Source organism: Anas platyrhynchos, chromosome 9, assembly GCF_047663525.1.
Source record: "Anas platyrhynchos isolate ZD024472 breed Pekin duck chromosome 9, IASCAAS_PekinDuck_T2T, whole genome shotgun sequence".
NCBI classification, from domain to species: domain Eukaryota; kingdom Metazoa; phylum Chordata; class Aves; order Anseriformes; family Anatidae; genus Anas; species Anas platyrhynchos.
The window spans coordinates 9798041-9813900 of NC_092595.1; the positions used below are offsets into that span (position 1 = coordinate 9798041).

At 45.1% G+C, this 15860-nt stretch overlaps 1 protein-coding gene across 3 annotated transcripts in view; it reads right to left on the reverse strand.

Moving 5' to 3' along the window:
• The window catches only part of DIS3L2 (DIS3 like 3'-5' exoribonuclease 2), a 188083-nt gene that overhangs the window by 107289 nt on the left and 64934 nt on the right, over nt 1–15860 (reverse strand). For all 3 annotated transcript variants that reach the window (XM_027464181.3, XM_027464182.3, XM_013102318.5), the window contains 2 exons: nt 6406–6512; nt 4956–5203 (listed from right to left, as the gene is read on the reverse strand). In XM_027464181.3, the coding sequence (XP_027319982.3) occupies nt 4956–5203; nt 6406–6512 (355 nt within the window). The remainder of the gene's footprint in view (nt 1–4955; nt 5204–6405; nt 6513–15860) is intronic.

Genomic DNA, 15860 nt, shown 5'->3' on the forward strand with positions numbered 1-15860 from the left:
TTTTGGAAAAAAAAAAAAAAAGGACACAGTGCCCTATCAAAAAGAAATGGCATATGCTTGAACTTTGGGTGCCCCTTCTCTCGGAAGGGCAGCACACTCAGAGGGTGGCTGCAGGTCCATACAACAAGTCATGGAAAGCGCCTTTTAATGCCAGAGTGCTTTCCAGCTCAGTTTTGAAACCCATGTTCTCTTGATCCGTTTACTGAAATTAGATTATGAACCATAAGGGGTTTACCCAGAGGTTTGATATAGGACTAATATTGTTTAATAGTAATTAACATTTGATTTACAGTGTTCCAGGGAACATTTCCCAAGTGCCTTGAAACAAGAAGTGTACAGCGGACTTTAATTGGGGCCATGTTACAGTCACACAGACATGATGACTTGCATCAGAGCAAAAAGCTGACAGGATAGCATGTGATCAAAGGTAACGCATATAGGATCATCGACGGCCCCGGAGTAACAGCCAGGCTCGCTCATGGGGCTCTGCGGCCACCAAGGGTAGCAAGAATAGTTCAAGAGGCTTATAAACAACAAGAGGCACAGGGCCCAGGGGCGGTCAGACACTCACTCCCCGGGAGTCACGGTGTCTGCGACACCCCAGGCTTGAGTGTGTTTTTTCTTCTCCAAAATGTTAGAAGGTAAAAAAATGATGATGGTTACAGACGTAAACATTTCTTTTACTTTGACGTTGATGGGAGGGTATTAGAGCACCCTGGAGGGCCGCTTTAATACCCTCGTGCTGACGTCAGGCACAGGTAGTACGCAGGCAGGGAAAGCACCGACAGGAACCTGCTGCAGTTGGGGCTTTGGGAGGCACGAAGTGAAGGGTACCAGCTGTATCTGCGAGCTCACTGAGCTGCTCCGAGCTGCCAGCTCACCACAGCTTGATCTCCCATGGGAGTACGTCTGGGGCAGAGCCACCCTCCTGCTGCCATCTGCCCCTGTGTGGTGACACCGATGGAGTCTATGCAGCCTGTCCTTGCCACAAACATACATTTGAGCCCTCTCCGTTCCCCAGATTCTGCTGAAACTTGCCAATGTGGTCAAAGGTTACGTGATAAGAACTCTCCAAAAAGACCACACGTAATTATATAAGGCTTGATTCTTTCTGAGAGCCAGGCAGGCTCCCAAACGGGAGAGAATAACTTCAGTAACGATTTAAAAACCTTACTGAGTGGAAGGAACACAGTGGAAGGTGGCTGCAGGGTCATGGAGCAACAGAGCTGTGTCCCCAAGCTGTCAGCACCTCCAGCTCCACTTTAGCCTCCAGGCCACCCGCCACCAGAGCGCAGGAAGAGCATCGTGCTCCCCACACTGGCAGGGCCATCGTCCCACGCTGCAGATCAGGATGGTGATCACCTGCCCCAAGGGAACAGCTTTCCTCACAGACAACCACTTCTGAAAGGTGTTTTTCCAACAGAGCTATACTGCTCAGGGGTCACACCTTCGCTCCTGCCTCACCGTGAGCTGCCCAAGGTATCTAGTCATTGCCCCTCACAGTGAATTCATTCTGGATTTCAAAAAGAATGGAATAAAATGCCCAGAAATGGAGGGAATTGAAGCTGCCTGGATGGTTTTGGGAAGAGCAATGAGTGAAACAGCATCCTGCAATGTTTCATTTTATTGCAAATCCCGTGACAAATCATGTCACCTTGACAGACCAATATCCAAGGCCCTGAGCAAGAGCAGCCACGAAACCCATGCATCACTTTGATGAAAAGCTACACAAAGGGAGTCTGTGATCCAATTTTTTATTTATTTTTAAATAGTTTAATCCATCATCATACTGTGGTGGCGAGAAGTAAAGACTCTACCTTAGCCATCTCCAAAAGTGTGGAGACGTCTGGACTAACACTCCAAACAGCCTTGGACTCCATCACTGACAAAAGGTTCCCAGAAAAACAACTGTATGTGGCAGTACCTGTAATATTTATCTGAAAAAGGAGACTATTTTGGAGCTGTTCTGCTTTATCTGCTACCTGAGGCAGGTAGAGTTAAGTGGCATTTCACTGCCACAGTAAAATCACATGGCATGCAGAAAGGAGTACGGCAGCACACGCTCATGGCATCACCAGCGGGACATGGAGCCACTGGGTCCTCCCTGCTCCTTCCCACAGCGTGGTCAGGGTGACAGGGTGGCCTTCAGAGGGGACCATGTCTCACTGGTGACCACCAGGTGGCAATCACGACACAGAAACACACCCCCTCCCCAAGGGGACCTCCAAGGGGCTGCCAGGTTTCCCCCTGTGCAGGTGACCCCCCTGGGTGGCCGGTGTCATGGAAACCCTTGGCTAGGCCAACCACACTCCAGCCACACACGGCCAAATTGAGGACTAGAACATAGACAGTATGTGCATGGAAACACAGCTCAAGCTCCCAAATTCCCAAGGGAAAAGGAAAGCGAGGAAGGTGCACGACCAGCCTGCGGGAGTTCAGCTGCAGGATGGAAAGTACCTGAAAACACCCAAAACATCCAGGAGAAATTACTGCCAACTTCAGCGGGAGTTTTCCTTGTTGCACTGCCAGTAGACTTCCATGGCACAGCATGAAGATCCACAGGCTCCTTAGTCCAGACACCTTCAAAACCGTGGTGGTACCACCAAAGGCATAACATGAAGTCTGTGGGACAGAACTAAGGGGCACACTGTCACAACAGGGACTGTCCCCAGAGCTACAGGGAGCTAAAAGTGCCTCATCCTTCCGATTCCCCTAGTGCAGGCAGTGGGGATAGGAGCATTTGAACCCAAACAGCATGACACTGCTACGAGGGGCAACAAGAACAGGAAGGAAAACTCACTTGACTGCCTGTTCAGGAACCATTATGTTAATGGCCCATTCTATCAAACGAGCCACAACAACTTTGCAAAATTGGCTGTGCCTGTATCAGAGAAGAAACAGACCCAGGAGGATGTGGTGACAGCTCTCCAGTCAACAAAACTGGGGCTGGGGCTTCAGCTTCCTTACCTAGCCACCAGGCCATGAAAGTTCAGAAAACCAAGCATGCAATGAGCTGCTGGTCACCTGCTCGCTTCTCCTTCAGGTGGGCCGTGACTTGCAAGATGGCCAGCTTATAAACGTTGTTTTTTGTCAAAAAACAAACATGAACTTTTGGGACCTTCAAGAGGTTTCCTTGTGTTGCAGTGTCTACACAAGCACATATTTACCCCTTAAAAAAAAAAACAAAACGGGTCACCAAGGTTTTATGCTCCCATCTCAACAAGGCACTTACTGGAGTGCAGCTGAGTCCCAAAGGAAACGACTATGTATGAAGACAATCATTGAAGTTTTCTTTCCTGACAACACCCTTTACATCTTGGAAACTACCAAAACATCCAGATGAGAATATACAATGCTGTCAGAAGCTCAAAATAAAGAAACATGCGTTAACCAAAGAAGAAAGACATTAGCCCATCCTCCTAATTTCCCCTGTTTCTACTAGAAAAGGGGGTTGTTCATGACAAGATGTCAAGCAGTACAATCACCCTCCAGCCTTTTCTCTGTTGGAGTCAGACGACAAAAAACCTCTGCCAGTATGAAACTTAGTCACAGTGAAGTTCACAGCACAGCCAGCCCCAAGTTAAGTGGGGCTGAAAGGGAGGCCACTTCAGTTCATGCACAGCAGTTTAGCTAGGAAATACGGAGTGACCTAATCGCTCATGTGGCTCTCAAGAAGCACATGTGAAACTTGCTATTACTGGGCACACAAAGCAGCCACAAACGATAACGAACTCAAAAAACAAAACAAAAACAACCCTCAGGGAAACAGGGACTTCAGTTTAGTTTACTTTACTTTTCGTCTTAGGGCTGATAGGTCCCTGCCAACACAGTTAATTTAAAAAAAAAAAAAAAAAAGCTTTATGTAAGTTTTAAGTTTTACCAGCAGTTTGAATTGAGGACTCTAAACACTACTGTGCTGACACTGTACATCATCTGTGCTACCCCGTCACAACAGTTTTGCAAGAGGAAGAGAAAGTGGCTTTATGCCCAACTCCCACTACTGTATATATTCCAGATTACATCCAGATCGCAATCACCTTTAAAATTTGGCCACAGCATTGCCACAGGTCAGAGCTAACTACTCTGGATCACCAACTAAATCAGCTTTTTCCAAGATAACTAAAAAGATTTATTAATGTCCACCATTACTTATTGAGGCCCTTTCAATAGGAAACTGTGTGGCTGCTCCAGGTGAGTGCTTGGCACACAGCAGCTGTTCCCAAGAAAGAGTAAAAAAGTTGAGAACTACACAGTCTTCATGAAGGAAAGACAAAATGAACTTGCAATCTGGATCCAGCTCAGCACAGGCTATTTGAGTAACCTGGCTTAAAACCTCCTCCCTCCTTCACAGCAGTGCCTGTGTTTTGAACTCTTGACAGCAATGGCTTTACAGTGCCTCCTGAAAAGCACAGAGTTCTTCAGGAGCAGATAAGATTCTTGATTTCTAACATCGTTCCTTGAAGCAATGCAAATTAAAATACCACAAAATTCGGGACTTTTCTATTTAACAGCAAAGGCTTGAAAACCATATGAGCCTTGCTGCTACTGACCTTCTTGCTCTGGCAGTGAAATGCCTACACACTTTGTACTCTTCTTATATAAAGCATGAAAAACTGAAAGGATGCCAGCACCCTACAAAGCTTGTGCCGGTCAGGCTAAGTACCTGAGTGTGCTCCCTTTAGTCTGCAAGCTGTCTGAGCAAAGACCATACAACTCATTACTGCTGTGATGTGCCAACACACTGAAGCAAGCACTGAAAGAAGTTAACGTCATAGCCATAAGACATAACTAGCAACAAGCTATCCTTAGCCTCACCTGAGCTCGTCCACTAACTACAAGAGACACACAAGTATCTTGTTAACAGATTCATGTCTCTATTGTATGCAAAGTAAGTGAGACCAAGAACTCTTGACTAAAAATCTCATTTATGTCTACTTCCAACGGCAGCGACATACCCTGTTGCGAAGTTGCTGTCTTCTTTCCAGTCCACTATCCGGCAGATGAAGAGCATGTTTGAATAGTCCTCAGGTCTGGCCACAAAGTCTGAAGGGCAATCAGCTAAAGACACGTAGGCCCTTGGCACTCTGTGGTCCACAGGTGAGAACATGGCACACTTCCTGAAGAGTTCGCTATTCTTGTCTGCCAGAAGCTTGATGAAGCCTGTAGCTGCTCGGGAATGCTTCTTTTCTAAAATATAGACCACCTGGAAGAGACAAAGCTTTCTATAGTTAGTATGTTGAGAGAAACTTACTTTCTGCAGCACAATAGGAATACACAGAGCCTCAGCAGCATAGCTGGAAAAAAAAATCACATGGCCTATATCCTATATTTCACTGTCTGTGTGTATGTGCGTGCATGCATTTTTTTAATTGAGCCCCTATTTACAATGTATTTTCCTTGCTATCTTGCTCATGGCTATAGAAGAGCTAAGTGCCTTCCAAGTGCTAGCTCTCCACAGCAATTTTCTTGATTACAGAACAAAACCAGACACGAAGCAGATGCTTCCAAATGCAGGGAATTAGCCACAACATACAAGCAACTCCTGTAAAATCTTTCATTTGTATCCTCGGCCTGTGATTTCAACATTCAGTGCAGAACAGGCCAGTCCAAAAACGGTGCCTCTGGCGGATCCAATGCTAACCACAGGAAAGGATGTGCTGTGGGGAATTTGGCAGTTCTCTCCTCTGTGCTTTCTGAAGTTAGGGGTTATTTTACCTTTATACAAGACAGCTTTGAAAAGAATAATAAATTACAATATCATTAAATAATTGTTCCAGAGAGGTGTTCATCCAGGCTATATTTTTGTAGACCATAATAAATCACTGGATAACAGAAATATTATAGCTGATTTCCTAAACTTATACAGATGAGTCCTTCCAGAAGGTTTCAGGAGCTGCACCTCTGTGCAATTCTGAGCACTGGAATTGCCACGCTGGATGAGACCAGCGGGCAGCCCAGCCCAGAACAGGGACCAGAATGAGAGGCTGCAAAGGAAAGCACAAGACGTGGAAAAGACCTGACCCAACCTGACCCAGTAGTCTTTTTCTGGTCTCTTAACAGTCAAAGATTGGCTCAAATCTTGAACCAACAGCACTAACAGCCTTTCCAAAGTCTGTAAGAATTAGTTCTGACAACTCTGGATATTCTGACACTCATATTAGTATCCAAATTTTTTTTTTCCTGAATCTTGCTAAGTAATTTTGCCTAACAAACAAAGGGAATTTAAACTAGCATAATCAGTAAAAATAACAAGACATTTGAGTTTTATCAGATTGGACAATTACTCTCTTTGAAACAGAGAATGTGATTCAAAGATCAACAAATGGAGGCTACAGGGAGGCCAATGCTGGTCTCCTTCAGGCTTTGGGAGCACACACATATGCTTGCCACTCCCCACGGAGTTACCTTAGCTGTCCTTTGAAGAAACTTATCCGGGAGGAGCCTGGGATCATTCACCTTGGGTGCATCATCTTGTTTTGTTTTCTGCACAGCGCCGATCCCAACAGCTTTCACTGCATCAAATTAGAAACACAACAGTTACTGCAGCACATTTCCTTCATACATTTACTTTGGACTTTTTCTTTAAATTACAATACAAGGTGCATGCATTAGACTCATCTGAAAGGAGAAAGATCTTAAGTGCTTGAATAACTAAGGATTAAGCAATTATATCTCCAGACTAGAAAAAAAAATAGATATATGTTCACTTATCATGCAGATCTGCTGAAAAACAAGATTCAAAACAAACCCAAACTTCACAAACACGATTTATCAGCCATAATAAAGAAAGTGGCGGAAAAAAATCGTTCTATTTCTTAAATACTAAGAACCGTATTAATTTCCTGGCATTTCTTAGTTGGAGTCATTAATGTTATATAAATAGTCCTTTAAGTACATACATTCATTTAATATTTAATTTCCTTAACAAATGTTATGCAAGGTTATAAAGTGCATGTTTATCTTAGAAGCTGAAGCCACATCTACGAAGCTGCCCCTCTGCAGCTGCGGAACAGGATTATTATAAAGTCTTACGAAAGTAATTGCTGCGTATGATAAACAGCCACACTCCTTCCCCCTGAAACTCCCTCAGCAGATACCAGGAGTATTTAAATCAACTGCCAACTAAATTGTAGCTCACAATTTTCACAATGAGAGTATCTGGCTGCTGGCACACCGAATGCTTTTTGTATTTACAAACAGCCAAAGCGATCTTTGCCACGGAGAGGGCTGGAACCAGCCCCGTGTGAGCCAAACAACTTCTGAGAGGCCATGATTGTTATTGGTCTGACAGTGGTTTTAGGACGTGCTCTTCTCTGGAGGGCTCCTGAAGGATGGCTGCCATTTTCCACTTGTGCTCGAGGCAGATGCGGTGCACGCACGTGCTAAAATCAGGCCCCGAGCGTTCAGAAGAAGCTTGCTTTCTTAAAAAGCGTCACCAGCTGCGAGTTTCAAGGGACGTAGCTGTCACTGCTTCCCTCAGAAGCCACGAGATAAAGCAAGCTTTCGCTGAAGACCGCGTACCACACGCACGCCAGAAGGCCTCGAGGAGCGCAGCGGTGACACCCAGGCCCCCAGATGACGCCCATCTGTCCCGCGGGGACCCTGGCGGGGAGCTGCCGGTGACATGACGGATGAAGGCCTCATGGCTCCGGGAGGGGAAGGAGCAGCTGCCGGCAGCACTGGGGGCCCGTGTGGAGCCCCGAGGGGGACGGCTGTGGAGCCCCCTCACGAGGGCACGCTCGCAGATGGTCCCACCGTCATGGACGGCCTGGATTGCCTTGGGGCAATGCTGCACCAGCAGTCGGTTGACAGCGACAGCTACAGCACTAATGACAAACTCCGGTTCTCATATGCTGCTAATTACCCCCAGCCTTGCCTTCTGATGTGGAGCTTCTCAGACTTGGGCTCTCCTCTGAGATCATCTTTTTGTGAAGTATCTGAGTGACTCTGTTTAGATTTATTTCATCTTTGCTGTCTTTCCGGCAAGGATGAGAAGAGAGCAGGCAGATATTTCAGCGGTTTTAAAATAAAAATCTGCTTTCCCCAAAAGCAAGGAGCAGTAACAGCAGCAAACCCCTTTCTCTCGCACTCTTCCTGCTGGAATGAACTCAGGTTTGCCAAAACGGGGGTTACTAAGGGATAAATCCCCCACAGAGTCTCACGGTGACAAACAAGTTGGAAATAAAATTGTTTGGATAATTATAAACAGTTTAAAAAGCGGAGATATCCAAGTTACACACCTCATTGCTTACCTCCTCTAAGATCACTGTCAGCTAGAGGTTGTACCAGGAAACTGGTTAGCAAAAAATAAAGAGCAAGGAGCCGTTCTGTTTTCTTAAAAATTTTCAAGCCATCAGTTAATAGTCAAGGGTTTATGGTGTGCCAGCCATAAAGAGAGCTCGGACAAAGAACGGGACGATCTGAGACAAAGAAACATTGGCAGGCACAGAGGGCAATGAGAGCTTGGTAGCCTTCCAAAGGCCGGGCACGCAGACACACCTGACACAAGCCCAGGGCTTTACTGGAATGAACTGCCCCACTGCACGGCACATACTGGTTGGGAGAGGAACCAGATCTAAACCTGTCTGGAAAAAGCAAGACTTGCACTCACTGCTTTCCCAGCCCAGCAGAATGACAGCACCGACCCGAGGCACAACAGACAAGAATGAGAAAAGCACCATGCTCGAGGAATACGGCCTTATTAACACTGACTTCTTTCCACTTTTCCTTCCAATTCCCATCTCTCCAGAAAGTTGCTTGCATTTTTTTTCACAGAAGCAGTCAAAAAAGGAGCCAGCAGCTGCGTCCTTGGGAGGTATCACATACACGCATTCAAAAGCGCAGAACCACCAGGAGGGGCTGTCCCTGGGAGCACCACAAATGAGTCACCAGTGTGTCTTTTGCTCGGGACAAAGAGCAGGCAGGACTGCAGCATTTCACCCCGCTGGGCTGAAGTTGAGCCCCATGTGAATTCAGGACAGGTACCAGAAGGCATCTGAAGTCTCACTGCGACACATGGTAGAGCTTGCCTTTTTCTTTCACAGCCAAAATCAACCACGGGCCTTTTTTGGCTGACTGGAGAATACCTTCTTCCTCAGGGGTCTCTCCAATTTCAGCATCCCTCCCCAAAAATCCTGGAGTTTCTACTAACTCCATCAGACAGAGGCTGGGATCTACAACTATACCATCAACAGAAAGAAAAGAAAGTAAATCCCAGCCATCTACTTATTCCTACCCATCTTTCTTAATCAACTTTAGTATCTAAAAGGTCATCACATAACTAAACAGGCAACGCTCCTGAAACTAGGGTCAGGAAAGCAGACACCCAAGGAACTCTACTTTTGGGGCCAAGAGAGGTGGACTTTTCTTATAGCTTGCAGATGCTCTTTTTGAGGTCAAAATTCTGTTGGTACCAGGGCTGCATCTAATGCTCAGAGGTCTCCGTCAGTAGTGAGGGCTCCCTGTGACAAACCCCTCTGCTCAGAAAGAACTACCCATATCCACAAAAGCCTCCTGGCTCAGTTGTGAAGTTACTGCACAGAGACCTCAGTCTCAGCTGAAGTATCATGACAGAGAAGCTGCCACAAGTCTGCCACCTGAGTCCCCTAAAAGCGGTCTGAAAGTGCCTCTCCCTCGCTGCACATCTGCCTGATCCTCAGTGAAGCTGGAATTTGATGTGTAGGTGGGTGCGGAGTCGAGGTGGCAGGGCCCCTGCAGATGCCGGTGGTCTAGAAGATCTGAGCTGGAAGACACAAACATCTCCCACAATGGGCAGAGCCACGCAGGCAGTCCTGAAGGAGAGCTGACTTGAGAGAGGAGCAGGGTTTTGAGCAGGGGAGGTGGGAAGAAACTCCTTGCATTACGCCAAACTAAAAATGAATTATTCTGACCCCTTTACCGTAGTGGTTATCCAATGACCATTCAATATTTCCACCCTGGGCAAAGACATGTTTTCTGAGAAAGATTTACTATGTTAGCTTGGGCAATACTTCATAAGCTTATCTTACAGTGAAAACACTTCAGCAACTAGGATCCAGTGAAACTGCATTATAATCTCAGTGTTTTCCTTTCAGCGATTATCTGACAAACCAAAACGGTAATAGTCTTACTTTCAAAAAAAAATAAAAAATAGGCACTAGATACAAAAAGCAACTCAAATTAGTTATGTTATTACCAACAAAGTAGATCCAGAACATTGTGGAATTTGCCTCCCTCTGTAAGAGATCAGTTGAGGCAGCTTCAACACAGTTACATTTTCTGACAGGCTTTCCTAGTCAAACTTTTTTTTCTAAAGCCCCCCAAATTTCCTTTTACAATTAAATTACCATGACATTAAAAGGTGACCAAAACTCAAACTAGAATTCTGATTACTTGTGACAGATGCAAAATTATTTTCACTGGGTTTGCATTGGTCACTGTGGAAATCTGCAATTCTGTCCAAAAAGAATATAATTAAAGATGCAATATCCACTTGAAGATGAAAATATATCACAGTTTCAGATCTCAAAAACAACCCACTGGAAAAAAATCTTCTCTCCCTGGATGGAAAGAAACAATTTAAAAAAAAAAAAAAAAAGTTCAAAGCTTGCTACTTCAGCTAGAAAAAAATCTACTTGAGAAGTTAGTTGGCTTACTCTACATGGGCATTTCTAAAAAAAAATAAAAAATAAAAAAATCAGGCAACGTTAGTGGTATGAAGCTTTTTAAAAAAAGAAAATGCTACTTTTCAGTTTAGTGCCCAAGTACCAGAACAACTGCAAACCTTTGAAGAGCGAAGCCTATTCCTAACCAAGCAACAACACCTAGGTTGTCTTCAATAAGCAGTTTTCAGCAGATTATGTTTTAGTACCAAGCACGCAGAAAACAATGTAAAACAATTCAATTGATTAAAAATATCGTCTCAAAGGTTGTGTGTCACATTCAAGAGGATGTGTTCTTGGAACTTCTCTATACCAACACAGGAGATGTATGGAAATGAAAACTCCCTTAAACCAAAAAGCGACACATTCAAACACCCGCGCGTGTTTGCCCTATACATGCACAGAGCTATTGTGGCATGATCTTCATTTGAGCAATAACAAACATGTTGCTCCTGAAGATGGTACGTGGGTTCTTCACATTCTGTCACTGATTATTTATTTGGCTCAGAACAGGTTCTTCCTCCAAAACACAAAATTGCTGGTACTAACCAATGGTTCACATGCATACTCAGTCACCAGATAAACCAAAATGTAATTTTCTGAGAGACAAGCAAAAGAATCCAGTTTCTTAAAACACCTGTCCCTGGTCAGATGACTTCAGCTCCTATAAAGTTATTTCAGTACCTACAGAGGTAGGAGCTCTGAGCTCGTCCCAATCCCAGCAGATTTCTCCCACGTGAAGCCTGCAGCCCACAGGTACGAGACCTCTCTGAAGTCTTGCCCAGCACACTGCAAAGCCTCTTTGCCCTCCCAACACTCACTGCCACGAAACCTCAGGGGATCCCCCTTCTCTGAGGCTGCTTCCCTTCTACACAATTTGAATGTCAATTTAAAAGCAACAACGGGTTCAGAAGTTGAGAGAGAGGGCCAGCCAGTGTTATCACACAAGCCACGTGTACTCTAGGTGACAAGGTGCCCTCTTCAGCTGTACCTCCTCTGTTTGAGGTTAGAGGCGTGCTCAGCGTTAGCAGCTCAGCAGGAACAGCACCAGCACAACACCATTTGACCTGAAACCCTCTTACTACTCGGGCAGCGAAAGGGCCATTTCACTTGGCACCCGACACTATCCAGAACTAGAACTTGCTTTAAATAGGCTGGGAAAATACCACACACGAAGCGGTATCCTGTGAGCATTACACACACACAGCTTTCCACCTGTGCTGGAGGGAGCACAGTTGACTGTGACACGCCTGGTAAGCCAACAGCTTTGGAATTCAACAAGTGCAGCCTGTCCAAAATCAGCCTAGCAGCTCCCGTGTGCAATGCAAGAAGGCTCCGCAGGTATAAAAGCAGAGCAGCTCCAAACCACGCGGCATCGCCGAGCAGTCTCATCACAGAACTGCGTGACAAAGGAGCACAAGTAACTTCTCGGAGATGTTTTGAGTAAGACGACTCACCCTGCCACAGCTGTTCATGTCTAAACACCTGAACTCACACATCTGCATGCCCAATGGCTCACTGAAGGCAAGGACCGGGAGACTCGGATGATTAGCAGGGAGATTTCTGAAGACGCACGGATGGGAGGAGACCCTCAGAGAGGGAAAGGAAAGGCACAATAACAGATGTGTACAACAAAAACACGAGCATCTGCAATAACACAGAGCAAAGGCAATGCAAAGAGGTGAGTGTAGCTGGCTTCCTTACACATGCAATGCAGCCAAGCACGTAACTCTTTACTTGTATTTAGCCACCTCCACAAGGGAGGACGGGGGAGGTGGCAGAATGATGAGACAGAATTATCACTGTTCCTCAGAACCCTCCAAGCCTGACCAACAAAGACAGCATCATTTTGGGAAGCTGCCATCTACCCCCAACAGATCAAATCGTATCTGTCTCTGCAGCCATGAAACATTCCTACAACCACAGCACTGCTGTTCAGACCTCTGACCCCCTTCCATCCTTGAGAAGCTGCCAGTCAACAAGGGGGCTGAAAGCTTTATTGCAACAGAAATAAGTATCCAAAAAATCAGGTAGTGTTGCAGTCTACACAAATGCAGTTGTATTATATTATTAAAAGTAAAATTAAAAAGTTACAAAAACATTTCCATTAACCGTTTTGCCTACTTAATGTTCTTCCTTCCTGCATGTGCATTTGTTCCTAAAGTGTGTGTGTCCAATTTTACTATTGCATGGAAAATATGTTAGCTGAATGAATCCTAATCTGATTCATCCTGGAAATCTTGCTGCTAACAATGACCATACTCTAATATGTTTATCTTCACACCCACCATTCATTCTCAGTATCATGCCCTCTCACTTTACTTGACCTAAACTTGTAACTCAAAGGAGAAACACAGGTGAATTCAGGAACATATGGTAATATGCTGAACTTAATCTAATTCAGCTTACGCAATTGCATAAGTGTTGTGGTTTTGTGTTTTTTTTTTTCTTTTCCTTGCTTAAGAAGTCATTTGGGGGTCAAGATAACTTACTAGGAAAGAACAGCATACGAAGCTTTCACAACATTAACTTCCATTGCAGGCTTCAGCTGTGCAACAAAAGAATAACTGAGGCTTAGTCAGCCTGTATCATTTAATCAATGCTACCATAAAGCCCAATTTGTTCAACACCGATTGAACACTTTTCTGAAGTCGTACTGTTTATTCTTCGAGAAATCTATGCTCTCATTTACAAAAAGTTATAGATCCGGAGACCCACAAACGTGAACTTGGGATAAACGAATACAGAGCTGTCTTGAGCAGCTGAAACAGCTCCAGCTTCTCTGCTGGTTTTCCAGGCTTCAGCAGAGTGAAACTGATCTGATTTTTGACAGTTCCACCTCAAGGATTTCTATTAAAAGCCGTGTAACTGAGAAGATTTCCTGGTGAGCTTTCACTCTGCTGTGGCCTAGAAATGTTGAGAGCTATGCAGTGGAGACGATCCGTCTCCAGAAAGCTGCAGGCTAGGAAAGAAGCATGAAGTCTCCTCAGGAGTGCTCAGAGTAAACAGGAGCCTCAGAAGAGGAGGGAGGACATTTATTCCTTCTAGCAGCCAGTGAGGTTGGCAGGCTCCAAGTCTGTCACAGAATTCATGGCAGCAAAACTGAAAGAAGGGGGACCCGAGCAGAGTGGCAGGACAAGCAGACTGTCCAGATTCTCGTCACCATCATCCAGTCCTTCCCATCAGGCTTGGGCAAGTAGAGAAATAGCAATATCACCTAAACTCCTACACCAACAGGAGACAGCATTAACTGCACAAATGCTCCAGGCTGCAAGAGGAAGGCACAATTTTAGGTTACATCTAACCTTACCAAGCTTATCAGGGACTGATCAGTCACATTTGACTTGAAAAGGGACTGACCAGAGCTCACCTGGCCAGCGCTGAACAGGCAGGGAGCCAGGACTGGGCTGTGTAGCAGCTACAACCCAAATTCTGTTGACCCTACTTATTAACCACCGGCTATTTGATTCCATTTTCCATCGCACAATTGGTCGAGTCAGCTGTCAGTTCACTCTGCCCATAAATGAGCTATTTCTATTCAAGCTTCGTTACGTCAAGGCAGCGAGCGAGCCTCGGACATTCACACATTCAAACCCTGATCTGCAGAAGTGTAGCTGCGAGGGGAAATCCTGAACAAACACAGCTCGCTGATTACTGCCAGGGCAGCCAGTCCCCCAACCTGATTACCGCTGCGAGCCACCCCGTGGGAAGCAGGATATTCTGTGTATCTGGTAAAGTAAGATCTCTCATGAGAAGAGCTGAAAAAAAAAAAAAGCTAAGCAAACTAGTTTGACAAAGATAGCTTTTGGCACAGTGACACAGTTTTACAAACTTTTATTTGAATCTCCTTTCAGAAAGAAAGGCTGAAGCGCTTTTATGAGCACAGCTGCCATTCTCCAGAGGACAAGTAGTTGCTACTGTTCAATTGCTGATTTTTCTTTATCAGAGTGAACCAATTCCAATATTTAACAAGAGACAGCTCACATTTGTACGAAACTCATGTGACAAAGGTCTGTATAGGGATACACCATCGTAAAGTATTCTGTACAGAACATCTTGCACTTTTCCTGGGCTGGGAGGATACAGAGAAGTTTCTATTTTTTATTACGTATTGACATGCAGCATAAGGAAAATCCTTTTACAGCGGTGAAAAGTCATAGAAATAACCTATCATTTAGCACCGGGCTGGAATAAAAGTTACACTACCTCTGTTCCAGTAGGGAATGAGAATGACGATTAAGGAAAAGAATTACAGATCTGGCAGAGGCTGTGCCCGCTGGTGGCTGACTTCTTTGGATAGCAGCGACACAGAACAAGCTGAGGTCTCAGGATAAAACACAAAGGACTCACATGTCAAGAGATACCAAGCACCACGGAGAATTAATGTTTTCTCTGTACACAGCATTGTTCAGACTCGTGCCACGATATTGTGCCTTGCTCTTTGCCTGCCTTTCAAGAGGACACAGGAACTCCAGAGAGGGTTTAAAGGACACTAGCGAGTGAGCTGAGAAACCTTCTTCAGATTTGACACTCAGGGTGCTCATTCTTGCTGTCTTTGTAAGGAAAGAACAAAGAGAACTTTTTTTTTTTCAGCATGTAAAAGTATTATTGCTGTGGAAATACAGTTGAAATTGTAATGTGCTAGAGGAAAGGGATTTCCATCTTTGCTAAAAAAGACCTACATCCAACTACCAGAACTTAACATTAAGAAAATCTAACTTTGGAACAAAGTAATATTGCTTTTTGTGTGGAACAGCTTGCAGGAGAGGAAAAGGGCTCATCACTTCCCTGATCAGAGACCTTTCTGAAGATAATCTTTAACCCAACTTCTCAGCAAGAAAGGTTCAGAAAAGCAGAGCGAACTAGTTTAACCAGGACAGCTTCTGGCACAGCGACACCAGTTATGAACTTTTATTTAAAGATCCTTGAGCGAGGCAATACCGAGACGCTTTTACGAGCATGAGAACATTCAGAAATTAGGCAGGCTGACAGGCTGAATGCGATCATCTCTTCAGTCCTGTGGACTTCCCTATTGTTCATCCCATCCCTTCTTGAGTCTTCGGGTGGGAAGGGCAGCAAGCACAGCCCTGCAGCACTCCAGGGAGACAGACCCAACACCCGGCTCCCAGCCTGCAGCACACCATGCCTAACCCTTCCTACCAGCTTGGGGTAAGTCCCATGGAAGTGCAGTAAGCCCCAAGCACGACACCTTCAAGGAAT